At 52.1% G+C, this 15,527-nt stretch overlaps 1 protein-coding gene across 1 annotated transcript in view; it reads left to right on the forward strand.

Annotated features, from left to right (window-relative positions):
- Positions 1–15,527, forward strand: part of LOC138066509 (otoferlin-like) — a 46,524-nt gene that overhangs the window by 11,826 nt on the left and 19,171 nt on the right. Inside the window, 13 exon segments of the mRNA XM_068936378.1 lie at positions 370–553; positions 832–941; positions 1,755–1,897; positions 5,180–5,280; positions 5,754–5,844; positions 6,692–6,808; positions 8,192–8,329; positions 9,677–9,811; positions 10,355–10,516; positions 11,315–11,434; positions 12,737–12,898; positions 13,190–13,352; positions 14,164–14,294. Coding sequence (XP_068792479.1) covers positions 370–553; positions 832–941; positions 1,755–1,897; positions 5,180–5,280; positions 5,754–5,844; positions 6,692–6,808; positions 8,192–8,329; positions 9,677–9,811; positions 10,355–10,516; positions 11,315–11,434; positions 12,737–12,898; positions 13,190–13,352; positions 14,164–14,294 — 1,757 coding nt within the window.

The raw sequence follows: 15,527 nt of genomic DNA on the forward strand, positions 1-15,527 counted from the left end.
GTTTAGGAAGAAGGTGATGGCTACTTCATTGGCACAAGCCATGCGTGTCCCCAGATGAGCTCTTTGCTGCGTGATCTCCTGTCAGCAGTGGATCTGCTCCATCTCTCAGTTGAGAGCACCTGGCTTTGCGTTTCCAGAGGTTAACCACCAAAGGAAGGATGTATGTTTCTAATGGCTTGGAAGGGGGCATGAGTAGAGGACAGATTTCTGTTGTTAGTTTGTAATCCCTGGTCAGGGTTTCAGAAAGCTGAACTCCACTGTCCCCCATGGTTCCTGCAGAGGAAGTTGCTCCCCAGCCTGAATTAAAGGCAGGTGACTGAGGCTGTTTAACCCCAGTGTGAGTTATAGCCCTGTGACTTCTTTCCTGAGGTAACAATCTGGTTCCCGTAGATGGCATGGCCAAGCCTACCTTGCGGAGGAAGAAAGATGGAGGGGATGGGGACGAAGCAGAGTCTGAGCTGCTGCAGAACTCAAGTGAGGAAGACTGTGATGAGGATGGAGAGCTGGTCTCCCTTTGCTCATCTCAACCCATGAAACCCCTGGTCACAGACAGGTAAGTGTGCCCTCCTGGCCACCAGAGGGCCGCCTTGCTGGGCATGGCAAGGGGAAAGTGAGGGAAGGGACATTGCAGTGTTGTAGTGAGGTAGGAGGGGTCTGTCTCCTGCCAGCAGCTGGGAAACAGAGAGGCAGTGTGCTCCCTTGCCTTGCAGGAGAGGGAATTAGCATCTGGTTTCTGAACGGTCTGTAGGCTGATGGGAGCAGCAGACCTAAAAGCTCGTGGGGAGAGATGTGACTTAGTTCCTTGTCCGAAGGTGTTGGCCTGTGTGCCAGGTATCTGAGCTCCCCCGAGAGTCAGCAGAGATGGAGTCAGTGCAGTCCCTGGAACCTGGAGAGTCATTCAGCCAGCCAGCCCTTGGAGCAGCAGCAGCCGCTAGCTCTCTGTACCCTGTGAAGGGAGCTTAGCTAAGTGCTTGTAGAGACCCCATCTTGGGTATTGCAGCTAAGAAGAGCTGAACACCCACCGCCATTGCCTACAGTGCTGATCACTCTTGTCGATTGCCTGTTGTCTCATAAAGGTTGAGTTGACCTCTCAGCCTACCCTACAGAGGGCCTCTCTCATCTACGCAGCCAGTTATGTGCCCAGCGCTCCTAGCTATCCACACCTTTAACGCTCTACCTCTGTGGCAAGTTAGGGGAAAGTTAACCAGTGGATTCAAAAATCATTGGTTGGCATTAAAAAAAGCAGATGGACTGCTGCACATGCAAGTTTCAGACATTCAGAAAACCAGCCTAAAAGACAGGTCCCTGCCTAGGACCCTTTGATGCCACAGCAAATGTGTGAATGCACAAACGCACTTCTGCCCATCAGGGAGGAAAGAGGGAGGGAGGTGCCTGGGCTTTGCGTCTTTGATTTCTCTAGCTGCCTGACATGTGAAAGCATCCTGGAGACCGTTTAGAGATTGGCAAAAAGTCTACCTTGAAATAAGGCATAGATTTCAGTAATTAAGGTAATTTGTGCTGGGGCAAGGTGCATTTGGAATCGCTTGGGATCTGAAAAGCTAGCCGAGGTCACAAACACAGAGGGGCGGATGCAGAAACTGCTGGAGGAAGTTCATGAGAATGGGTTAGCAGGAGTTTGGGGTAAAAGTCTTAATCCTTTCAGTGTCTAGATTTGTAGCTTCTCTCTCTCTTTTGGTCAGTCTGTCTATTCCCATTCCCTCTAACTATTGGCATGCCTCGTTCTCGTGTGTCAGTGTCAGAGAATCAGGATATGGGGAAAGTAGATCCTATTCCTGGGACTGCCAAAACTGGTGAGTTTCACTGGGCAGATGAGTTCTGTTCTCTCTGCTTCAGGTTCTCCCTCTGTAGAATTGAGGCAATTCTTTGCGATGTGCAGGTAGAAATTACCCTAACAGACAGGTGATCCAGACAGCTGCAAATGTGAGTCTACTCGATGCTTTCTACCTGTGACGTGCCACTAGTGGGGCGTCCGGGATTCTTTTGTATTCTGGGGTTAGTTGCACTGAACTGGAGATGGTTCTTTGTCAGATGTAAGAATGTATTAGATCTAAGCGGGTCTGCACGTATGACGGACACTGGACAACACTAAACCATGACCAGCAGACAATCTACAAGTATAACAAGGCTAAGTAGTATAGTAAGGAATCCAAAACCCCCACGTATCAGAGCTCTATGGTTAAGCCACGGAAGCCCAGTACAATGACTACTCTCGGATGCACGGTATAATGACCGCTCTCGCCCTTTCCTTGTCCTTATGGGCCAGCCCTGCGGTATAGTTTTCCCCGGCTTGTTCTCACCACGCTCGAGCTGCGCCAAGAGGATTCAGGTTCTCTCTGGCAGTTGGCATCAGGGGCGTCCCCGCTGATGGGTGGGTTGTGGGGTCCGCAGGCCAGCTGACGGTGAGTCCGAGTCCACACAGAGGTATGTGGCTTACTGTCTTTTATCCTTCCCGGGCTTAGTTCATTGATCAGTGCCAGACCATAGCTGGACAATGGAACGGATGGTCTTAGGTGATAACAGTAGGGATGCCAACAGGATGGTCAACAGGATGCTTATCAGTACATTCAGCAGCTATCAGTGTGCATGTTTAACAGTTGCACGTTTAACAGCTATCAGTGCGCACAGTCAGCAGCTATCAGTGCGCACAGTCAGCAGCTATCAGTGCGCAATTCCAAGGTATCCAGATGCTTAGAGTGTGAGTCTGCGGTGTCCCTTCTCCTTTGCTGACTAGGTTTGCTCTGCACTCATGCTGTGCACTCATGAGGCTACGGCACCCCCACAGTGTGGTGGCTCTGGCCGTGGTGCACCCGGGGTTCCTAAACTCTTGGGGAGCACCCTAGAGCAAACCCCTCTTCTAGGGGCTGCACCATCCTGAGTCCCACACTTGCCTGTGTGGCGCCTATCACTACCGCAAGCACCTGGAGCTTCAGAAGGCTTTTCAGAAAGCCCAGAAGCAAATGGGATCAGGACCCGGGTCTTGGTGTGTCTAGGCTGCACGCCATCCCTGGCCAAGATTTGAATACAAAGGACTTGTACTCAGGAAGGCTAATCGGATTTAACCTGAGGAGATGTATTGGAAGTGGATTATTGTAACTATTATACCAGCAGATAGATGTTGCTAATCAAAATTAACTGACTGACTTAATTCAACTGGGAAATGGAAGAGACTAACCTGAATCAAGGCTGTTTGCATTCTAGATAGAACTGTCTGCCTGGGGTTGCTGCACTTGTTAAGCAGCCCATTGGGAAGGTGAATGCAGAAGGGAGATGGAAAGCACAGATGTTTTACAGAGCGTATTCCCCTGGGCTTTGCTTTTCCTACTGCCTTATCAGAGCACAGGGAGTTTCCCCATCAACTGTGGGACTCTGCTGACATCATCTGGCTAAAAATAACCCAGACAGCTTCACAAGATGAAGTGAAGCTGTTTTGTAACCTAAGGGTGATTCCAGTTGCAGCAGGATCTGCAGTGGCTTTATCCAGGGTGAATCCTGGCTCACAGCGGATGCTCAGGCTGCCTTGGGCAAACCAGAAGCATGAACCTGTTCTGCAGGGCATGCCTGCGATCCTGGCTCTTCCCCCCCCTTTTCTGTGCCATGACTATTGTCTCTCCATGCCACGTCCATCCCACAGACGAATGGAAATCTGGCAGCTCTGCAAACAGCAGAGACCTCTGCCTGTTGTGAAGGCCAGGGGGGTCTATAAGAAATGCTCGCTGGCTTTCAGAATAGGGTGTTAGTGCTTTGGTTTCACTTGTGCTCGCTCATGGTGTCTGCCTGCACGCGCTGTCACACTGGAGCACCTGGCCAATGCATGCAGCCTCAACCCTCCCTGGGCAGAGACAGGGGTTAACCCAGGCAGGGCATGCCTGGGGGCAGTTTGGGTGGGCCTTGGCTGGGAGGGGAAAGTTTCCCCCAGGCATGGCTGGCCTAGCTGTGGACTTGGGTGGGGACCGGTCTGGTGCTAGGAATCACAGAATGGTTGTGGTTGGAAGGGACCTCTGGGGATCATCTAGTCCAACCCCCACCTCCGCTCAACCAGGGTCACCTACAACATTTTGCTCAGGACTGTGTCCAGATGCTTTTGAATATCTCCAAGGAAGGAGACTCTGCAGTCTGTCTGGGCAACCTGGTCCCGTGCTCTGTCACCCTCACAGTCAACAAGTTTTTCCTCCTATTCATATGGAAGTTCCTGTGCCTCAGTTTGTGCCCATTGCCTCTCGCCCTGTCGCTGGGCACCACGCAGAAGAGTCTGGCCTCCTCCTCTTGACGCCCTCCCTTCAGATACTTGTCCACATTGATGAGATTCCCCCTCAATTTTTTCTTCTGCAGGCTGAAGAGTAATAGCTCCCTCAGCCTTTCCTCCTAGGGGAGATGCTCCAGTCCCTTCATCATCGTAGTGGCCCTTTGCTGGACTCACTCCAGGAGCTCCATGTCTCTCTTGTATTGGGGAGCCCAGATGTGGACACAGTACTCCAGATGCGGAAGGGTGCTAGGAGAGATGGAGTCTCTGTCCTTGAACGTGCAATTCATATATGCTACTCCCAGCGCCTTTCCTCTTGGCCTGACTTCATGTATATCCATTTCCCCATCCCAGCACTCTGACATGCTGGGAGAGGTGGGGGGCAATGGCCATTCCTGTCTGGGAGTGGTCCTACCACAGAACATCCTTCTGCTTCCTGTTGCAGGAACTGCTTCCACGTGCCATACTTTGAGAAGAAGGCCTGCACAGGCCTACTAAACACTCCACAGAATGAATGGCCAAACCCTGGGGGTTGAATGAATTTTGGTGTGGGTCAGACCCAGAGTGTCCCCCGGAAGGCTGAAGGAAGGTGGGAGACTTTACCTGCCTGGACTCCTGGAGTGAGCCCCTTTTGTGGCAGAGCCTCCTTTGTAGCCTGAACTGATTGCTGAGGAGCCTTTGTGATGCCTGCAGGTGGAGAGAGGTGAAATTCACATCAACTGAAGCCAGCCTCCCCCAGCCAAACATGTGCCAGAGCTGAGCTCTGAGGCAGGAAAGCCTGGGGAAGAAGCAGGTGTGTGCTATTGGCAGTGCCAGGGCTGCTCTTCATGGAGTGGCTGTGGTGCTAAACCTCAGCCTGCTGTGGGGCTCTGCTCCACTGCCCCCTTCACTGCTTCCCCCCCCCCATTGCCATTCCAGGAGGAAGGCCTCAGTGATGTGCAGGAAATGATCAAGACGGAGAAGCCACAGCTGGAGCGCTGGCTCCGAGGGGTCCTGGAGGAGCTGAGCAGTGGGTGCTTGTGAGTAAAAGACTAGCAAAAGCTGCCCACCACAGACCTGTGCTCTCAGCCGGGATATGGGCAAGATCATGGGACTGAGAGCATGAGCTCCCCTTGCGTTATGCTCCGAGATGATAGGCAATCATTTTCTTGGCTTAGCACACCACCATATTGATTGCCTTCTGCCTTGGAGCATGGGCAAGGTGATACTCGCCTCTGAATTCCAAAGACCCCCAGCCAGTGATGAAAGCCACACAGACTCAGTCTTGTGGCCTCCACAGACTAGTGCCTGAGCAGCACCTTCTCCTCATGCACGTCATTGAGTGCTGGGTGTAAATAGGCCACTTGGCTGCGATTGCAGCGCACACTGAAAGAACAAGGGTGCTTCTGTGTAGGCAAGTGCCCTACTGCTAGCAGAGATCCAGCCTGGCAAGGCTGCTTGCAGAGAGCCAGCAGGCTCTCGCAGGATTCATGCTGACGAGCTTTTCCATCAGGCGCTTTGTGACCTTAGCTGACAAGGACCGGCACCACTCTTCCCGCACGAGGCTGGATCGAGAAAGACTCGAGTCCTGCATGAGGGAGCTGGTAAGTGTGATTCAGCTGGGGAGGAAGATTCAGGAATGGGGCTGGACCCCATCAATGCGGTGGGGAACCTTGGTCCTTAGGGGTCTTGACTTCCAGTCTCTGCGGATTGGTGGTTTGAGGTTTATTGCTAAAGAGGGGGACCCAAGAGCACTTCCTGTCTTGCACAGGTCCCACATGACCCTTGGGTCCACACCACTACGTCCCCTCCATCACGCTCTGCTTTTCATTGGGAAGAAATCTCGGAGTGCAGAAAAGGAGTCACTTTATTGTCAAAGAGTTCAGGAGAGGGGAAAGCAGGAATGTAGGGGACTCTGCCGAGTATAGATGCTGCAGGGCTAGCTCTAGCCTGGGTATTTGGAGCTGGTAGGCCAACGTATTGGAAAGGAGCTGTACAAAGACCAAGTGGTTTATCCAGCTGACGCAATGAAGCTTCATTAGCCAGCTGCATACAACAGAGTGATGAATGTGACCTGTGGAAGCCTCTATGTCCCCTCTTCTGAACTGCCAGATGCTGATTTGTAGTGGAGTCAGGGAAAGGGGAGAGACCATGCTTAAGACAAGGCTTGAAGCCACTGCAAAATGCCATAAGCACAACTGACACCTCTCTGTCCCATGGCACGTCCTGCTGGGGCAGAAACCTCTGTGCTGTGGACCCTTCCTATATCCTGCTGAGGTTAACAAAGGGGCGCCAGAAGTACCATTATCTGGATGCACATGGCAGGACTAAGGCATTTGTGTCCTCACCACGCCTTCCTGAACGCGGGGAGACCTGTCTGCTGCTTTTGCCTTCTCTGTGCTCCATTGTGCTCTCATTCACAATGTGTCCTGGGCTCCCTTTTAATCACAGGAAAACATGGGTCAGCAAGCCACGACTCTGCGCTCGCAGGTGAAGAACACCACCATGAAAGACAAGGTGAAGCTGGTGCAAAACTTCCTCCAGAAACTCTGGTTGTTAGCTGATGAGGTGAGTTGCCCTCCACAGGGAGAGTGCCTGTTAGCTGGGTCAGCTTATGGGCAAATCCTGCGTGCAGGAGAGTTCCCTGGTGAGACAGGTCTTCTGCAAGGAGCCAGTCCAAGAAGACAAGACCTTTGTTAGACTCTGCTCCTTTTCTAAAGGACCTGTATGCTCCTCCTGTGTCAAGACAGGTGCTTAAACCTCTCTTCAGACCACCTAATAGAAGTGCTCAGCCAAGGCAGCATGACCACTTCCCTCCACTGACTACACCAGCTATATCTAGTGTGCTAATTAACCAGTCTGTGGTGGGAACTGAGCCCTGTCTGTCCATCCTGGTGCACTGTGAGCCCAAGCCAAAATGCCCAGCCCTAACCCGTCCGCAGGTGAGGCCAGGCTTAGCCCTGGACAGGGCATCCCTGGAGCTGGTTGGAGGGACCCCTTGAGGTGGGGGCGTTTCCCAGCCTGGCCCAGGGCCTGAGGCAGGGCCCTGGCCTGAAATAGGTCACCAGTATACTTTTCACCATCTGGCAACTTTGCATAGTCTGTCTATAAACTGCCCCGTGCCTCCCAGGTTTGCCTATACGCTCCTGGATTGGGAAGGATGAGCATTAATATAAGTTGAAGAGCCCTTCCCAGACAGTAACAGAACTGGGTCCTCTTGCAGTTGAGCTAGAGGATGGTTTTGCCTGCCTTGAGCCGTGACAAGGCTGTGCAATTCCCCAGGGGAGCAGCCCCCAGAAGGTGGCAAATGTCCACCCAATATTGAAGTGAGCAGCCTGCAGCCATCTCTGATTTTTGCTAAGTAGAGAAAAATGTTGAGTAAGTAGCTCTTTGGAGAGCTTTCAGATGAAGCCATCTAATTATTATCACTGCGGTGTACTCTTGCTTCACTCCACCTCATGGGTGACAGTTAATAGCCGAATATGTTAGAGCTGCTCACAAAATTTCCAAAAAGATGTTATTTCTGCAAAATCTCTTGTTCCTTCCTGCAGAAAATTGCAGTTCCTCTGAAATTCGTGCAGTTTCTACCTGGGTCTGTATGGCTGCAGCCATTTGGGGTTATTGGTCCACGTGGAAGTTGTAGTTTGGCACTTGCTGTTCTCATTTGCCAATATGGGCGAGGCTCCTAGGCTTGGTGAAATAGCCCTTTATAAAGTAACTCTTTCCTCTGCTTTGGTTTGCCACAGCAGAAAATAAAGCAGGCTCTAAGGCATGATAGGAGATGTCCAGAGAGGGAACTGCTTCCATTGTAGGGAATGGAAGTGCAGGGTACCTGCCCTACAGTCCTCGTGGGCACTGAACTAAGAGAAAGGGAAAATCTTCAGCCTTCCAATCTGGAGTTCTCCATGGCTAAGCTCCAGGGATGCATCCCAAGCTGTCTCACTTCCCCCTCTCTCTGTCACAGAGAAGCAGGTGTTTGAGCTGCGAGCCCACATGTACCAGGCCAGGAGTTTGTTTGCTGCTGACAGTAGTGGCCTTTTGGCTCCCTTTGCCCGAGTCGTCTTCCTCCCCCAGAGCCAATGCACCGAGGTGAACACTATTTCCTGACCTGGAGGAGTGGGCAATCCCTGGGGTTGAATGTGGTACTTGTCCTCTCATCTGTCCATCCTGCTGCCCTGCCATGGGGCTGGGTCTCCTGACTCCTGCAGAATCATGGATCAGGTTGACCGTGGGGTCCTGGGGTGCGAAAGCAGCCATAGCACTGGGGCCTGACTATCTATCTCGAGCTTCCTTTGAGTGCAAGGTTGCCTGCTGGAAGTCTCTTCCCCAGCTGCAGGCAAGTCCAACAGCCCTTTCACTGCATGTCCCTGGGCACAAGCACACAGCCACCCCGTTTCTGTGTGACTGAGCTTTCAGCTGCCTGGTGAAGAGAAACTGGACCCTACAGGAAGCAGGAGGTGTTTCTGTGCCATCTCTTCCTGTGCTGAAGGCTGCCGAGCTTTAGCAAACCTCGTGGAAGCTGGGGATAATTTGTGCCTGCCTGCTGTTTTTTCCTGGGAGAGTCCATGGGAGATGCGCTATGGCTCACTTGCCTGCAGAGCAAGCGCCAGCCTACCAGTGCTGCCAGCACTGAAGTTGCAGCCTGTGGCCTGGCTCAGACAGGCCAGGCCTGGGGTCATTCACGGAAATGGGGTCATCCCTGTGGCTGCCCCTTTGCAGGGTACTGTTTTGTCCTGATTTGACAGAAGGAAGCAGATGCTCAGGCAGAGAAAATTAGACCATCAGAGCAAGGGGTGAACTCTGGGAGCTGCAAGTATCTTGGGTCAAGATCTGCCAAGCGAGTTAGACCTGTAATTCCCCTTCCTTTGGATCAGGCTTCAGATCCTAATGTGGCTCTTTCCTGTCTCTTGCCCCATAAGCCATCAACCCTCTAATGGGTTTAGCCCCAGGTGCCTTCACAGTATGATCCAGTAAATATCTGTGATCCAAAGCACTGCTTGTCAATAGCATTAATACCCAATAGACTGCAGACTGCCACAGTGTCCAGCATCTGCATCAGAGCTGCCTCAATTCTCTGAATAAGCAGTGGGGAGAAAAGGACCTTTACAAGACAAAATACATCTCATCTATTTTAGCCATACACCTTAGGAAGAGACAAGCGGTGCCATAAAGAGATTTCTTTTCTCTCCCCTCCCTAGTCAGGGATCCTGGGGTGCCTACCATGAAGTAAGGGAGCCTTTATGTTGTGGACATGCAATGTGACCCAAGATAAATCCCCTCATATTTTCAAAGTAACCTCCCCGCTGCTCGCAGCGCTGCAAAAGTCCTGGTGCAGGAAAACTGAGATCAGTATCCTCTCTGCTCCCGTTGTTCAGAGCCTTAGGCCCTGGCTGCTACTCCTAGCTGTAGTGGTAAATGCTGTTTCTGTTCCTCCAGGTTCTCAATGAAAGCCTTTGCCCAAGCTGGGACCAGCTGCTGGTCTTTGACAATGTGGAGCTATATGGAGAAGCTCACGAAATGCGGGACGACCCTCCCATAGTTGTCATTGAGATCTATGAGCAGGACCCAGTGGTAAGATGAATCTCAGCAGAGGAAAGCATTTCTGATTCAGGTACTGAGATCACTCCTGGCAAGGCAGCTGGTGCAGCAGATGTGAGAAGAAGTGTTTTTCCTGACCTGTGGAAGATGTTTCCTCCCTGTTTCCCAGGGCACAGAAGAAACTAGGAGCCTCTGCTGCTAATTGATCTCTTGCACTCGTTGGTGTCTTATGTTTGGAGCCAGAAGCAAGAGTTCAGGTGAGGCTGGAGGCAAGGATATATTACTGTAGTCTCTCCCTGTAGAGCAGTGCTCAGTCCTGGCCTCATTGCTGCCCCAACCCTGGGCCACCTCCTTCACCTTCCTTAAAGATGTTGGTGCATTAGGAAAGGCCTCGTGGATGGAAAGGCACCAGTGAAAGGTGACACTGAGCTTTGGTCACGTACGTGCAGCAGACTGATCCTGTTCTGCCCATACTGGGGAGTGCTGTGGGGCTAACTGTGGAGACCTTTGGTTGGTCTCTCAAGGCAGACAAGAAGCCCGATGCTAAAAACCCGAGTGCTGTCTTTGCCTGGCCAGGGCAAAGCTGACTTGATGGGCCGCACCTTTGCCCAACCTGGGGTGAAGATGTCAGATGAACAGTACTGCCCTCCACGGTTCCCTCCGCAGCTGGAGTGCTACCAGATATACCGGGGCAACTCCACAGCAGGCGACCTGCTGGCTGCCTTTGAGCTACTGCAGGTAGCAGCTGGACAGAGCCATCCCAGACCGAGGGAGGGAAGAGAGCGGGAGGGGGTGTGGGGGAGAACCGCGTTTAATCCACGCTTCTGTTTCTGAGGTGCTGCAAAGAGTGGTTAGTTCATGCATCCTAGAAAAGCTAGCAGGGTGTAGTATAGCTACTCGCAGCTCAGTGTGAGGGCAGCTCCTGCAGAGTTATGCTGGTGTGCAGTGAATGCCAGCTTCTTTCTGGCAGAGAACCCTACTAAAGCGTTGCAGCAGCACAAACTCTCTGCAACATCCCTGGGCTATGGAAGCTGTCATTGGGAGTCTTGGTTCTCTCAAGAGATGTCAATGGGAAGGTCCCAGGTAAAAGGGGTGTGAGTTCTCATAGAGGAAGATGGTGTATGCTAAGCATCTTTGACAAGGAGCTCAGGGTGGGGGCTAATCTCTCTCTGTAGGTATCCCTCTCTTTCCATTGACTAGACAGAGCAGGAGATGCCTGGAGTGGTTGAAGGTGGTGGAGTAGAGACCTGCTGGCTTTGCTCAGGCTTTGAGCTGGCCAAAGCCTGTCCGTATCAGCCTGTCAGCTGCACTAGTGGGTGGGCTTGGAAGTTTGCTTTGCTGCTGAATGTGCCCTGTGTGGAAGCATAGCACCACCTCTTCTGCTCCTATGAACACCTTTTCCCAAAGTGCCTGTACTGTACAGTCAGTGGATTGCTGAATCATCTAAGACTCTACAGACCCAGTGCGGGAGAGCAGGGTGTGCCGGTTCCCCCAGTTCAAAAAAGCAGACCTTAATCCGTGATGCATCTCTTCCAGATTGGAGCTGGGGGCAAGTCAGACCTGCCTCGTGTCGATGGGCCCACAGGCATTGACAGGGGTCCCATCCTGCCAGTGCCACTGGGGATTCGTCTGGTGCTGAGTAAATACAGAGTGGAGGCAAATGCGTTGACAGCAGAGGAGTTCGTCTTGGGGCACCAGACTTGAATGCTGCGCAGCCAGATGGCTACACAGCAGAAGGTACTGTGTTGTCATGGCCTCGACCAGATCCCATTATGAGGGCTCCATCTGTTAGGCGAGGGTGATGTAAGGCAGAAGACTCTGTCAGTGGGTGTTTGAAGGCCAGGAGGGATCTTAGAGGTTCTGATGACAAGTTAAGCACCTACAGCCAGATGTTTGGATTGCAAGGACCTGCCTGTACTAGCTGCACAGGGAGTTAAGCTGCAGCAGCCCTAAAAAAAAAAGCAGGATGACTGGATTAGTACTTGCTTTCTTTCTTAACTGTGGGCACCATAGCAAGCCTAGGAGCTGCAGTAGAGGGCACTTGGTCTGAAATTCAGAGGAATGCACATTAGGGGTGTACACCTACACCTGAAGTAGTCACGCTGACTCTCCCTTAGTATCGGTGGGAGGGGAAAAACCCAAGATTGGTAGCCTGAAGCTCATTTGACCTATCTTGGACATCAAGGACAGGATGCCTGCTGCTTCTCTCTAGTGAGATATGGTGACACATCCATCAGGGCTCCTCACCCTAGGCTGACTTGGTAGACAATGGTGATGTGGGCAATAGAGACAGTGACATTTGGTGCATGACTCACCCGGCTGTTGTAGGTGTCTCTGCTAGGAGGAGATGCTGCTGATCGGATCCCCAGGGGCTCTAAAGAGATCCTACGTCCACGTTTTGCAGACTTTTTCATCTGGTCAAAGAAATACTATTCCTCTGGTGCGCAGTGTGAATATGGCCATGGGGGGACAGGAGGTGGAAAAAGCTCGTTTCAGGGGGACTTTTAATCATGGTGTTGGTCTCTTATCCCAAGAAAGGAAAGGGGAGGAGGCAGTCATTTCCCTGTTTCTGACAAAATGCTGCCAGTGCTGAATGAAGAGCCACTGCAGATGAGCTAAACTAAACTGATGTGGTCCTGCTCTATGGAGTCTGAGGGCAGAAGAGGGCTAGGAGAGGAGTGCTGAGGGCATCGGAAAGGAGATGTTAGGCTGTTGCAGGTGAGTCATGGGGTGGTTTGTGTGGGGTCAGTGAGAGAGCATGCTGCATGCCAGAGCCGCATGGAGAAGGAAAAGAAGCTTGAGGGCTCCATTGCTGCCCAGGTGATTTTGTGTGCCGTGAGGGATCCTTGCTCCCAGGGGATGAGGAAAGCCAACTCCTTTGGCTCCAGCAAAGAGGTCTGGCAGCAGTTGGGGGCAGTTCTTCTCACCTGTATGCCTTTCCTCCTCCTGCTGCCCTAGATGTTGTTCTGGGGACTCAGAGACCTGAAGAGAGTGAACGTGGCTCAGGTGGAGCGGCCCCGCGTGGACATTGAGTGTACTGGAAAGGGGGTCCAGTCAGCTCTCATCCAGAACTACAAGAAAAGCGCCAACTTCAGCCCTTTAGTCAAGCGGTTGGGAGTGGTGAGTGTTGCCTCTTTCCTCTGAGCCCTTGGCCAAAATCCAGGCTTGGCTGGAGCTCAAATTGTGGCTGCTGGCCCCTTGCTTCCGTGTGCCCACGATAGTAAAGGAAGTGATCTCCAGCCTAGTTGGGGATCCCCTTTCTGTGATGGCTCCCAGGCCCAGCTCTGCTGGAGTTACATGAGACCTCTTCCTCCAACATGATCTCTCTTTGAGTCCCTACTGGCAACCACCACAATAGACATGCTGTAGCCTACATGCAGCCCTTGATAACCAGGACCCCTTTGCTTCCAGGACCTCCCAGAGAATGAACTGCTTCACCCGCCCCTCCACATCCGAGTGGTGGAGTGCCGGGCTTTTGGGCGTTATACCCTAGTGGGGTCCCGTGCTGTCAGCTCCGTCTGAAAGTTCATCTGTCGCCCACCAGAGAAGGCGGCCCACCATTGGAATATGACAGGTACTAGGCTTGGGCCAAGAGGGACAGGCTGGTGTGGGTCATTGGTGGGGCACTGCACACAAGTGAGCGATACAGAAAAGAAGGGAGATGGGTAGTGGGTTGTAAGGACTATGGGCCATTGTCTGCTTGGTTGTTAAATGAATTAGGATTCAAGGTTCACATCAAGGGGATGCCGTGGGGGCATGAGGTCATCGTTGCCTTTTGATTGGTTTGATCCATGGGTCTCACTGTGATAACTGCCTACTCTTCCTGACACCTGTCAGACAAGAAAGCCTGGTTCACCACTAACACAGCTGTGTTTCCATGGCTCTACAATCTCCAACTGTTCCTCAGGACTGGGAGATGAATTTGCTCAGGACAGACAGCTCAGGCTCCCGTGGAAGAGATATAGTCAATACACTTAATGCAGCCTGGAGGGCTGGACTCATTGTTGTGTCATTGCAAGTAGCTTTTCTGTCCAGGGCACGGGCCTTGTGCTCTAGACTAGACTGAATTACTTAGATCTCTGGCGATTATAACGAGAGCCTGGGATGGCTTGCTTAGGTGGAGGTGCCTTCCCTGTGGACGTTTATAGCAAGGAGACCTGAAAAGTCATGGGGACAGCAGCAAGACCAGCAGTGTTCCTGGCACTGAGGTGGCCAGTGTTTGAATCCCAACCAGTGTACTAATTTCCGTGCTTTGGTCCCTCTCTGAACAAGAGGGTCACACACCACTCCTGTCCGAATCCTGTAGGATCGCACTTGAGCTCTCAGTTTCCACTCTGCACTATCCTTTCTCTCTTGTTGTCTGTCTTTCTCTGTCCTCTGTCCAGTTGAACTGCTCAATGGCTCTCTGGCAATGGCCATCAGAGGTCCTCCCTCTTGCCCCACGGGGGAGCTTGTTGTCAAGGTGGAACCTGAGGTTCCCATCAAGAAGATGGAGACCATGGTGAAGCTGGAAGCTGTGAGTATCCGTGTGTCGGCACTACTTTAGCATGTCTGTCTTCACTGCATTGTCAATAACTGGGTGATCCCCTCGCAAGCAGAGGCGACCTTGTGCTGTTGGGCATGTAGTTGGACTGATGCCTGGAATTAAAGGCCTTGGGGTCATAGTTAGTTGCACTAATCAGTCACGTCCTGTCCTGTCCTGGCTGAACTCAGCTGGTGCTTGCTGCCCCAAGACAGCCTGTCCTGGGCTAAGAAAATGAGGTATTGGTATGTTTTCCTGTGAAGACAGTTAAATAGGAATGAGCCCCCATGAGCATAACCCTGCCCCTGTGTTGCTCTGTCTGAACCATCGTTCTGTGAATGGTGCAGACTCGAGATGCATGCACCTCAGATGCATGTGGCACAGGGCTGATCCGGGCACACAGAGTCATCCTGATGCAGGCAGAGCCCTCTAGACCTACTGGGTCTGCCCTGAAAAATCAGCAGTCTGCACATGGGACAAGCAATGTGTCCCCGAGGAGTCAGACTTTGCTCACGTGTTGAATAAGCCTGTCACCGTTTTCTTGCCCAGAATGGAAATTGGAGCACCCTCCTGTAGCTGTCTACTCCAGAGCGCTCTCTACCAAAAGAAATGCCTGTGTCTCTACAGGAAGCCCTTTGTAGGGACATGTCCTCCTCTGCAGGCAAGCAGCATGTGTGCATGCATGTGCCTATGGGCACATTGCGGGCTCCAAATGTGCATGCATATCCATGGCCCCTCATGGGCACATTTACAGAAAGACCACAGCACATACAAAGCCACTTCTGCACAGATGCACATGTGCATAAACACACACACACCCGTACAACCCACAAGTCCTTGGTGGATTTACAAATGCACCTCTACCTAGAGTTCCTAGCAGGTGCACAAAAAACTCTTGTCACTTGCATTTGCATTCACAAGGAGTCTGTTGGCCCAGCTGTGTTCAAGAGGACCCCCAGAGCACGTGTGCATGTGTGAAAAGCCCTGGCATGCACATGCTTGTTGGCTTCGGGAAATGTACCACAAACACTTGCAAGCCTCCTTAGCTAGACAAAAAGAAGCTCCAAGGGAGCAAAGCAGTCTTTATCCATACTGAAGGCCCAGGTATCTTTCCAGGCCCGTGCTCTCATTGTTTGGGATTGGGGTTCTTCATTAGCAGAGCTCTCCCGAGAGGAGATGGGTTTGATGTATCCCAGCAGACGTCTCCCTTGTATGCAGAGCTTCCCA

The sequence above is a fragment of the Struthio camelus genome, chromosome 3 (genome assembly GCF_040807025.1).
Source record: "Struthio camelus isolate bStrCam1 chromosome 3, bStrCam1.hap1, whole genome shotgun sequence".
Classification (NCBI taxonomy): Eukaryota; Metazoa; Chordata; class Aves; order Struthioniformes; family Struthionidae; genus Struthio; species Struthio camelus.